Source organism: Diorhabda carinulata, chromosome 1 (assembly GCF_026250575.1).
Source record: "Diorhabda carinulata isolate Delta chromosome 1, icDioCari1.1, whole genome shotgun sequence".
Taxonomy (NCBI): Eukaryota; Metazoa; Arthropoda; class Insecta; order Coleoptera; family Chrysomelidae; genus Diorhabda; species Diorhabda carinulata.
Window position 1 is genome coordinate 6,426,351 of NC_079460.1, and position 12,314 is coordinate 6,438,664.

The 12,314-nt window shown below is 28.5% G+C and overlaps 2 protein-coding genes across 8 annotated transcripts in view; one reads left to right on the forward strand and one right to left on the reverse strand.

The window, feature by feature from the left end:
• LOC130901160 (VWFA and cache domain-containing protein 1) lies at positions 1–7,577 on the forward strand. 2 transcript variants are annotated; one of them, XM_057812298.1, is made up of 9 exons: positions 1–341; positions 397–664; positions 712–957; positions 1,560–1,760; positions 2,792–3,007; positions 3,725–3,964; positions 4,056–4,375; positions 4,434–4,608; positions 5,272–7,577. In XM_057812298.1, the coding sequence occupies exons 1-9, from the start codon at positions 198–200 to the stop codon at positions 7,035–7,037; spliced, it is 3,576 nt and encodes a 1,191-aa protein (XP_057668281.1). In that variant the 5' UTR covers positions 1–197; the 3' UTR covers positions 7,038–7,577. The 2 variants fall into 2 exon arrangements, with proteins under 2 accessions (XP_057668281.1, XP_057668289.1); XM_057812306.1 differs by having other exon boundaries at positions 718–957.
• Positions 5,093–12,314, reverse strand: part of LOC130901171 (ataxin-7-like) — a 23,182-nt gene continuing 15,960 nt past the window's right edge. For 3 of the 6 annotated variants that reach the window (XM_057812409.1, XM_057812391.1, XM_057812340.1), the window contains 2 exons: positions 8,114–8,329; positions 5,239–5,372 (listed from right to left, as the gene is read on the reverse strand). The gene's annotated coding sequence lies outside the window, so the exon portion shown is untranslated. Of the gene's footprint in view, positions 5,373–8,113; positions 8,330–12,314 lie in introns of all 6 variants that reach the window. The other 3 variants (XM_057812365.1, XM_057812375.1, XM_057812348.1) reach the window with 2 other exon arrangements.

Below are 12,314 nucleotides of genomic sequence, written 5' to 3' on the forward strand. Positions count from 1 at the left end.
AGTTGTCATATTTTTGTTTTGTGAGTCTCACTGTCTGTCCAAGTATATTTCTTCATACAGCGAATTTTGTTTATTGTTAACACATGTATAATATTAATTTTTCCTCGCAAAATGATTTCCAAAGATAGCCGTATTTATAAACGTGTAATTTTCATTTTCTTATAATAATTTATCAACATGATAACGTATCGAACAAAATGGAAGCATTTAAAATTATTTTCGTTTTAATATTGTCAATTTTGAGCAGTACTGCCCATTGGTATATAAAAGATGTAGCTAAAAATCTAAGTAATGAAATTGAGGAATTGAAAAATAATGAATTAGGAGTGCCTTTTGTATTGGTATGTAACTTTGTAAATATATAAGTCATTCAATTCAATGAAAATTTTATTTTAGAACTTGTACAAAAACTTTGTATTCATACAACCAAAAGATGATCTAATGAAAATTGTGAATAATATAGCTCATAAATTAGAAACAAAAATTACTGATATATTTTCAGTATTAGAAAGTTCACAGTTAGTAATAGATACTAAATTATCCAAAGAAAACAGTGTTACTTTAAATTCTTCAGTAACTCCATGCTTTCTAAATGAATCCCTGAGGAATCAGTATAACAATAACTCTTATAATTCTACTGAAAATCCGCTAGAATCAATTAACAGTGAGTATCCTAACAGTGCTCTGTATAAAATTATAAAATTATTACAGTTTTAGACAAAATGAAGCAAAACTTCATTAGCGTATCTGAAGGAGTAAAAAGACAATATTTTATATCAGATTATGAAATAAAACAATTAAAAAGGACTCCCTTTCTACGTTGTAGTGAGTCTGAAGAAAACATTATATGGAGTAACTACATGAAAAGAAATATTTATCAGCAGAAAAATTTAATCCTCGTACTTGACATAGGAGGTTCAATGAATCAAGTACAGTTTAATCTGTTAAAATCAGTTGGTAAGTATTTACAGCAGCACAAAAACTCCTAATTATTAATTTAATTTTTATTGTATCATATAAAACAAACATCATCTTTATAAATCAGTCAAGACATTTTTTTGATAACATAGCCCATAAAATTTTTATTAAAAAAAATAATGTGGGAGAGGATATGTGAAGCACAAATAAAAGGATGAAAACAAACATATGTATGTTGACATGAATAATTGAATTTTCAAATTTTCGTTTCAAAGTACTCAAACATCAAGGAAATGTTGACAAAATATTTGGAACAAAGAAAAGTGGTGAAACTTGGAAACATTTAGATGGTAAAATACAAATTAATAAAAAATAAAAAAGATAGTAATAATAAACAGCTATAAAATTTATTAAATATTCTATTACATAAAAAATTGCTATTCTGCATAATCAAGTTATTTTATCTTTATTTTGATATTATATATATATATATATATATATATATATATATATATATATATATATATATATATATATATATATATATATATATATATATATATATATATATATATTCGTTCCCAATAAAAACCGCTCATAATATAGCTGGCAAAGACTTCATATTAATTTATTAATTTTAGCTAAAGGAATGTTATCAGTATTGAATGAAGGTGACAGAGTTTCTGTTTCAACAATAAGTTCAAATTTTACTTATCTTGAGAATGATTGTAATATATTATATGGTTATTATTTGTTGGAAAAGACTCCAGTATTAAAACAAGCTACTTCCAGTTACATTCAAAATTTGGAAAAATACATTGATGCTATAATTAGTGAACCAGGTATGTCTTAGACTTATATTAATGATCCACGTCAGCTGCAATGTATTGTATTTACAAGGTGGCTACTTTTCATATTTTCAAGTAATTCCTATAATAAATATTCCTATACAAAATCAATTATGTTAATGATAAATTAAAAATTTTAAATATAAAGAATCTTGAATTAGTTGTATATTTTAACTAGATTCCATCTCTGAAAGTCTTGAAGTATAATAAGAGACAATATTGCAGTGCTTATTTTGAATTACATATATTCAATAATTTTTCTGAATTTTATTAGGTAGACTCCCAATAAAAAATTTTTATTCTAATTCATCTTCAAATATGTAAAGTAACAAACAAGTAGACATAATTGATAAAAAATAATTTCTATTTGAGCTACCATGAGGTAAACTAAAAACTCCGATCCTTAGTTATATGGGTTTCCTATTATCTAGACTACCAACTGTGATCAAACTTTCATATGGCAACTTGCAAATATTTTACCCTTTATACTAAACATTATTTATATATTAAATTTATATTCTTGATTACCATATAATAAGAATAAATTCAACTATATAGTAGATATATACATGATTATAGTTGCAGTATGTAAATTATGTAAATATGTCATCTCTTAATAATTATATAATCATTGATTTTCATTATTAAGTTTGATTGTAAGTACATAAAAACCCCTTTTCTTCATTTGTTCCATTATCAGAATGCTCAATGTAATATGTAATAACAAAAGTTGCAATAAAATTATATTAAACAGATACACAATAAGCTGTTCCCTATCTGCTTAGCTGCCTGCAGATACAATCCAACAAGGTGTAGGTAACAGAACCTACTTTCATTTGTAGTACAGTAGCAGTCTAAAAATAAACAGAGCGGTAAAGCAGAATTGATAAATGAAACCGGGAACAAAATTTGTTAAACAGATTCAAAGTCTAGCCAGAATGTTGTTAATTAAAAGTAGCAAACTTTATATAAATAACTATACTGTTTTGAAAAGTATGTCCAAAAGCTTGTTAATTTTAATCTAGGCTTAACTAACCATACTCTTGGTTTTGAGAAGAGTTTAGAGATTGTGGTAAATAGTGCAGACTTAGTAAAAAACGAAACAATTATGATTTTATATGTAAGCAGAGGATTATTGTCATCCCTAATGGAACCCAAAGAAGTATTGGAAATGGTTGAAAAATTTACAAGAATTCACAATATTACATCTTTGTTTATCAACACATGTGCCATAATTGATGGTAAGTATAATTATCAACTGTTTTTAACAACTACAGCTCATCTTCCAGGTTAAGAGTTCTAATGTACTTCAGTATATGTGCTGGATTCAAGGAGTTTATGTCTACATGTAGTTCTAAAGTAACTTTCTGAGTGATTTAGCTCCGAAATGTACTTCTTTCTCAATGTCATTGCTCCAAAAATATCTTATAAGAGTATATTCATACATCGTAGAAAGATTCCAAATCAATAAAACTTTAATAGACTCTGTTGTTCATACCTATTTCATCAAGTTGTCTTTGGTATTCCCATGCCAGTTTGTGTCGAAGACATGTCATCTCGAGAAGTGTCATATGGTAATTTGGTCATTTTATTCTCAACATGTGTGCAAGTTTTTGGGATACTAATGTTATATTATCTGTCTGTAAAATTGCATAATTTATGTAAAAATTCATCCATAGAAGTATTTACATTTTTTCCAGATATTAAATGATTTGTAACCAATATATGAATTTAACATTGGAGCATGATGATATATAAATATTTCTGAATCACTATAAAGACTAGCATTGACAAATTAAATAAACATAAACTGAAATTTTGATCCATATTTTCTTGTTTCACAAAATCGAGAAATCTTCCTTATATGATAAAATTAGGTTGTCCAGTTTCATTAATCTGCTCCAGACCTGGTATAGAAATTGCCTTTTATATGTATATGTAATTCAATTTTCTTTTAGAACTGAAGCCAGTAGTATATGAACCTCAATTTTTATGTGATATTGCCTACCATAATTACTCCAAATATAATATACCTTTCAAACCAAATCCATACCGCAAGCTTGGAATGATGCTCAAAGTAGAGAATTTAGAAAGTATACCTTTTGTGGTAGAAAGATTTTATTCAGTTTTTAATCCTCATTCGAATTTTGAGATAGGAACAAACATTCACTCTCCAAGTTGGGACAAAAGTGAAAACGGTGAGTCTAAAAATTATTTCTTCATTACTTAAGTTATATAACATCAAATATAATCTACAATAACTCTTTATAATTTATATATGTTTACCAGATTTAATGGTGTCATTTACAAAAGGCTGGAAAAGACAAAATAAATTTTTCATGTTGGGTGTAGATGTCTATTTTTCAAATTTAGCAGAAGATTTAGTATATTATAGTAATGTACAAGGTTATTCTTATGTATTTCTTATGGATTTAAAAGGAAAGATAGCTTACCATCCATACTATCTAAGAGTGAAACAAAAAAGTCAATCCCATGTTATAGATTTAGAAAATATTGAGAAAGTTTCAAATATAGCTAACTTGAAAAAGCGAATATTGAGTGAAAAAAAAGGCATCTTTCAGGATTTTAGAAAAAATAATAGTGATTTGGTAAGTTGAAAAGGAAAATCATTTACATCTTATACCAAGTATTTTTACGTTTGTTTAGGTTCAATACCGATGGAACAGAATAAGTGATTGGTATGTAGTGTGTTTAGTTACAAATACTAAATATGGTGTCCCAAGCATACCTCAGAAATCTATCTGGTTTCAAAACGATTTTTTGTATCAAAATTTTGGAGATTACAAGCTATGCAGACATTTAAATATTCTGGCAACAATAGGTACGTTGCCCTAAAAACTTCATTAAATGACCCTTCCGTAACTAGATATAATAACATAAAGTAGTTGTTAATAAAATTGAATAAATATTACAAATCCAATAGAAATTTGACGTCAGTATTCTTAAATTTTCAGTCATAATAAATAAATAAATAACGGATTCAGGGAATCTTTCAAAAAACGTTTATTTGCATAACTAGAAAAATGTCATTTTGAGATCAAAATAAGAATGTTTCTAAACCAAAAGGCGAAAAAGTGGTTCAGAAGCACATCAAGTGCCTATTATCAAACGAATTTAGGAACTGGAGTACCCCGAACATTTTGTGAGGATAATATCAACTTTAAACAATAAAAGTTATCAGAAAATTTTCGAGTTTATATAACCAATAAACTATTTTAACTGCAAAAACATATTTGAACAAAATAAAAGACTTCAAAAATCATGCAATGACCAACTCAATCTGAAGAAATGAAAGACGTTAAACATACTTTAGAAACATCCTTTTTTATTTTTATTAATCACATTTAGTAAATTTTCAAATCCTCAAATCAAACGTTTTATATTAAATCAAGAAGTCTGTTCACAAGTATTTAAGTCAAAACATACTAATAAGTTTTTGTTTTATTTAAATTGTCGGTTTTATTCATAAAATATTTTCTTTCAGATGTTTTTTCGTTATATTTAAGCCCATCTTGTTTTCGTTCTCCATTTCTGGCAGCTCACTTAATACAAAACAAATTGCGTTCTGAAGACTTTGTGGCATATCTGAAAGACGATAGCAGATTATTGATTAACCCCGGCTTAAAAGAAGAAATTAGAGAGGAAGTTTCGTTATTATCACATATATTAATGTTCCTCAGAAAGCGCCATCTACAATCGGAAATATCAAATTATATAGTTAGACGTTATGCATCCTCAAATTCTGGTGTTTTCCAAATGTTTCCAGGAAGTACTATTAAACCAGGATGGTCACCTACAAAGAGTCTATGGTTTTATAAAGCCTCACAACATAGAGGCAAAGCTGTATTAGTTCCTCCATATTTAGATAAGGGTGGGGCTGGTTATGTTATAACTATAGCTTATGCAACTTCACAATTTATTATTGGAATGGATGTTACTTATGGTTTTATTCTTAAAATGTTGATAACTATTATACCCGAGTGTTTGAATAAAAACATCACTTGTTTTTTGATAGATGATGAGGGATACATTATCTATCATCCCAACTTGATGAATTCAAATGGAGCTAAACCCATAGAACAACAACATATAGTACATAAGGAGTCATTAGTTTCAAATGATATCTTGAATCACAAACATTTTATACAAAAGCTTCTTTGTAACAGTTATGGTGATGATACTATACAGAGGTACTACGCATTAAATACTAGCTTTGTTGGTGTATTAGTAAATTTTGTACCAGGTGAACAATGTGTTAAATACCAAATTACCAGTATACCTAAAACTAATATGTTCTTAGGAATTGTTAATGTTTCTTGTAATTTTGGAGCTACTTTCTGCCCTTGTAGCATCATTGACAGATTGTGTTTAAACTGCAAAAGAATGGAACAGAAAGAATGTGAATGTCCTTGTGAGTGTCCATTAGAAAATAGTGATATTTGTGACACAAAGCCTAATTCCAGTAATGTGACAGACAATGTACCATGTAAAAAATATGCAGAAGAATCTTTAGGAAACAGCTTTATTGTTAGTCCCAACAATAACTTGGAGTCATGTTTTGTCGTTAGTTGCTATGAACAAAAGACTTATTTAGATTGCTTAGGACTTATTGGTTGTGAATGGTGCATGTTTGACATAAACCGTAACTATTTAAGGAAACCATTTTGTGCATCTATTAGTACCTGTTTCAAAGGAATATTCGACATATCAGATACTTCTTTTGGTAGGGTACCAAATAGTGTTGAATTCTCATCAGCAGGACCAATTATCTATTCAATTATAGGCATAACTGTACTGTTTGTACTTTTGTTAGTATGTTACCGCTCTTATTCTAACCAAATAACTGACAGATTGTATGTATCTTCAATCCAAGATCAACTACGGATGAGTGACATGAATATCACCGATAATTTTCATGATTCAGGAAATCACAGAGATAAATTAATTCAAGAGGAACATCTAAATGTAAGTCCATATTGTGTTGCTGGTACATATAGAAGGACTACAGGTCCTACTGACTCTGATCATGGGTACTCAACAATGACACCACACGATGAATCTGAACATATGTCTTTGGCTCCTGTAGAGGTAGATTCCTTAGAGGATGATATATTTTCAGATAGTACTTCCGTACATACAAGTCTTTCAAATAAGGACACTCCAAGACTCTTCCCTCCTGTATCCACAAGGATTCCTCAAAGGAACTGTATCACTGTTCCTGTAACTGTACATCAGAATGCAATAACTTGATGCCAATTATTCTTCAAGATGTTTTTATTAATCAACATTCAAATATTTTGTTTACTATTAGGTTTTATAATACTGGGAGTCCTATAAAATACTAATTGACGAATATTTGTGTTAACCCAATTTAAAACTGTTTGTATAGTTTCTTAATGTATTGTAACATTGTTATTTTATATATAGAATGTATGGATTATAATTTGAGCAATGACAAGTATGCGACGATTGCTGAGAATTCATTCAAAAATCTAGACTTGAAATTCTTTAGCTGACTACTAACATATATGAATTAATTGTATATTTAGTTATAAATTGCAGATACTTGACAATCCCAATGAAAGGAATATATTCAAACTCTACAGTACAACTCTGAACTAAGTATTTTTACTGGAATACATTTTCTCAACTCATAACAGATGTTCCTTCCAGATTTCCTCCATTCTAATATACGTCCAATCTGTGAATTTTTATAAATTTGTATGTACATAGATATTTATCATAAACTATAGAATGAAAAAAAACTAGTAAATAAATATGTACCTCCAATTATAGTTTTAAAAGTCTATTCAGTGAATGCAATAAGAATTTTTATACACAGTAATGTGACAAAGTAAACCTGTGAAGTTATATATATATATATATATATATATATATATATATATATATATATATATATATATATATATATATATATATATATATATATATATTTGTAAAACTGTTCGACTCCATATTCTTATGGATAATACATTATTTGCTTTTAAAGACTAAAAACTAAAATAAAATGGTACTCCTGCGTAATGAAAGTTTTCGAAAATATATTTATTAATTAAATTCAGTGTACATTTGTATTCTACTTTCGCACTTTCGCTACTACTCATGATGATGCAAAATTTTTCATTCATGTAATTGAACAAACTAGGAGAAAACTTTTCATAGAATTCTGACGTTTCCACTTGTGTCTCAATTTAGTACAAAGAGTTTGTAGGAATATAAAAAGAAAATGTTTTACAAAACTAGGTGTAAGTAACTATTATTTTCGTAAGAAAAACAGTTGTGGTAATAAAGAAAACAATACTTACCACAACTTTCTACAAAAAAAAAATTATTAACCTCTTGAAATTGGCAGGTCTAGCAATTGATGAGTATTGGCATAATACTTTTTGTTATTTTCTCCTGATATTGGATTATGCCTACAGATTTCTGATTGAGGTCAAGGTCAATAAGCTATGATTAAGGATTTTTATAATTTGAATTTGCTATTTATTTGTCATTATATTCTTCATGTTCAATGTTACCTAGAAAAAGAGAGAGTAGTTCGATATGTTTTTGATATTTTTATGGGTAAGAGTTTTTAATATTGGATCGGTTAAGCATGTGTGGTCATGAGAGCACACTATTGTATTAGTCTAAATAGACAAAAATCTTCATCGGTTGAGTGTTAATGAAGTCAACTATAAAAACGTAGTCAAACTGTTCTACTAGTTGGAGTGATACACTATAGCAATATATGGAAAACCAGTTTCTTGAAAATGTTACCATACTTACACTCTAGTACACACAGTAGCGAATGTGTTGAAATGTAGTTTAAATTGTATATTGTTTGAATTATGTGTACAGAAGTTAACAGTTCAATAATATACACACAATGAAATTACCTATTATATTCCATTAATATACAGTATTGCAACATGCGCAACGCACAATTTTTCAAATTCAAAATAATATGTCATGTTTTTCAAAATAAGTCATTTTATTTCCAATCACAGAATTGTTATTAACAATGATAGCTCATTCCCCTATGCTAGATTTATTTATCTAGTTTTCACCAATGTATATTTACAATATAGTAAAAAAAAACACAATTCCACCGGACATTTATATAGACCATAGTTTTTGTTTTTATATATTCATTTTATGTAACTCCAAATGGTAATTTAATTTCTTGCCTAAGAATACCCGCTCATCATTGCAATTTAGAATATCTTAATTTTAACATCTTTATTAATGTTAATTTCACTTGTTTGTATGCCAAAATATACACCAATGGTAATTACGTCATGAATTGACACCGTATTGATGACTTATTCCGAAATATGTTGGACGTTGCATGAAATTTTTTTCCAGGAAGTAATTGTTACTAATCTTATTTTTTGGTTTTTTAAATTTTTACACATATCTAGTCACTATGTATGAAGTTATTAGGTTTAAAAAGTGAGACAATAAATACCAACAACTCATTTTAACTAATAAAAATTTTTATATTAAATTGCACCAATTGAAACAAAAATATTTGTATTGTAACAAGATAAAACCTGATTTTCAAAGTAGATTGTAGGTTATCGTAAAATATACCATCGACAGACGGTATGATGGTTTTTAATGCTTGCAAATGGTCGTACTTTCTTTTTTATTTTGTTTCACATGCTATCGGTATTTTCTTAGTGTAACTTTTCATTGTCACTGATAGAAAGAAACTACCAATCGTCATTGGGTTGTTAGTTTAAATTGTATGGTATTATAAGGATTTTAACAGATCTGTTACTGTGAGCTCCCTAGTTTTCTTTCTAGACTAATTCTGCTTTGAGAGATTCTATATTTTCTCGAGCGGCTAAACAACATTTATGTTATCTGCAGATACGTTGATGACTATAATTTTTGATCGTTTTTCTATACAGAAAGATATATATTTTTATGCAACGGCAAAATTAAGCAAAGCACTATACATAATTGCATTATGGTTTTATCCAGAAGACCCATTTCCATAAACTCCTTCCCAGCTTTTAAAATTTCAACTGTGTTTCTGAGCAAATTTTAGATGCAAATTCATTTGCATCAACCGTGCCTTCCTGCTAACTCCATACACAGCAATACCCATAATGGGTTTTAAAATGTCACAAATTGTAAAATTATGAACAGCAAATTTCGTCTATTAATGAATACTGGACACATTAGATTGTGGGCATAGGAATCCTGCTTAGAAATCCATGGTTCACATAAAATCTATTATTATTATTATTATTATTATTTTTATCCCCCTTTTCTCTATGTGACCGGTATATCGTAATGATTACGTTTCTTCGGCTATATTGTTCATATTTTTAGCTACGCTCATATTACATTAATCTATTTTCTTTCAAAAATACTTCATATACATACATTAAAATATTGGTCAAAATATGTTTTTGAAAAAGGCGGACTTCTTTGTTGTTGGATGTATTTATCTTATAAATCAGGGTGCCATGTTCACTACGATTCAAAAAATACGAGTGTTCATAGCTGATCTATTTATCCCACTCCTTTTAGAAAGTAGGATGGCTTTAGCTGCCTTCATTTCCTAATTCATACGCTCCCAGATGTAATGCTAAAGTTCCGTATTATCTCACATTCCAAAAGAATGATAGAGATTTCTTCCTCTACGTAACAGAATCTGAACGTCGCATTTTCTGCTATATCTAGCGTCTTCAGGTGTACATTGAGTCGGCCATGCCCCGATAAGGCGCCTGTTCGTATTGGTAGATTGTTATTATCTAGGTTGATACATTCAACAGATCTTCCCTGATAATTTCTCAGGATTATCTTTGCCCATCTCAACCTCTGTAGATTGTTCCAGTAACTGGATTTTCCCTAGCTACTTTCTTTTCTAGTGTTTTCTCTATTGTTCTGTAACTGATTCCACAAAAGGGTTTAGATCCTACAAAGAATTTATCTGCCCCTATTTTGTCAAGTCTATCTGCTATTTAATTTCCATCTACTCAATAGCGGAATCCATTGAAGAGTAACTTTATTCTTTTTGTCTAAGTTAACTTGTCCACACATTCCCTAACTAGCTATCGGGTGAGATATGATAATCTCCTGTCTGCGGTATTTCTCTTCTACTTGGTGTACTGTCCAAGTTTTTCTTCTTTTGGTGTTACGAGGTTTTCTTTTAATGGATATACGAAGTTTGCCTTTGTCACCAACCTTGATAAAGTTACGAGGTAATCTTTTAGAGGTTTTCGAAATTATTTAATATATTATAAGGTCAAAACCTAGATTTCGAGAAGAAGTGGTGTTACATGATCCGCTAATTAGAGTTCTTGATATTATTTTGTCATAAAATGTAATAAAGAAACATTTGAACTAATAGAGATTCAAAGTAATGGAGATGTTAGTCAATAAATCGTGACACTTCTCAAACTTTGTCTAGCGATTGTTTTGATGGGATCTTACTTGTTTCGTTTTACAAATGACAAAAGGAATTTCAAAAATTTACAATAGTCAATCGGACTTTTCTAAATAAAACATATCATGACATTATTTCAGGATACAAGCCTTATAACATAGAAAAAAGACTTCCTAAATACACTACCTATGCAGTAAATATATACGAGATATTGGACGCGAATTCTATTTAAAACTGATTTTTGGAAATTATTTTCATTATCTTAATTGATATTTTATTATTTAATATTGATATTTAAATAATCAGGCCTCATCTTACGTTTTATATTTTTTGATAATTTTTATAATATAACAATATTTTGAAGAGTAGATTTAAAAAAATATAAGAATGTGATTATATTTGTTTTGAAATAGGTAGATAGCTTATCTATACCTATAGATTGGCAACACTGTCTAGTGAAATCGAAATAGAGTCTGTAAAACATTACAAACTGCTTGTAACATTCGTGGAATTTTTTGTAAAATGTGATGACAAAATTCCCATTAATGGTGTGCTTTTAGAGAGTTTTTATGAATCAACAATCTAAAATTCAATTTAATATTTTAATAATAGTATGCAATAAAATTTCCTGAATATTGGTATATTAATTATGACGAATGACATTTTATAAGTACCATTTGCAATAAAATGTATTTTTGTATAATTTTTTCACTGTACTACATATTCTCTCCATATTTTACCTAAGACTGATTACTATTATTCAATTTCAACCAGTATTACAAATAAAATATTATAAAAAGTTGTTTTGTTTAATATATGAGAATGTTTTATTATGCGGCGCTCATTGAAATAATTTTTCAACATACATTTCTTACTTACTGTGCATTATTGAGGAACAAGTTAAATTTACACGTCCCTGTCTAAAAATAATCAAATGATAAATTACCCTGGGAACGGTGGAAGCCTTCCATCACGTGACTAATACGTCAGCAACAATATTCAAATGAATCAAATAAATATTTTGGTCAACTCAGTAAAAATAATCGTTATGACTAATATTCCAAAGGGTGGTCTTTCACGAATTGGTAATTGAAAAAGAAATTGTTTGTATTTTATTT

Excerpts from the sequence above, each read along its gene's own strand:
- LOC130901160 (XM_057812298.1), top strand. The coding sequence starts at position 198 with ATGGAAGCATTTAAAATTATTTTCGTTTTAATATTGTCAATTTTGAGC. Across the intron at positions 958-1,559 it reads TAATCTGTTAAAATCAGTTG|CTAAAGGAATGTTATCAGTA; the intron begins GTAAGTATTTAC and ends TATTAATTTTAG. Across the intron at positions 1,761-2,791 it reads TGCTATAATTAGTGAACCAG|GCTTAACTAACCATACTCTT; the intron begins GTATGTCTTAGA and ends ATTTTAATCTAG.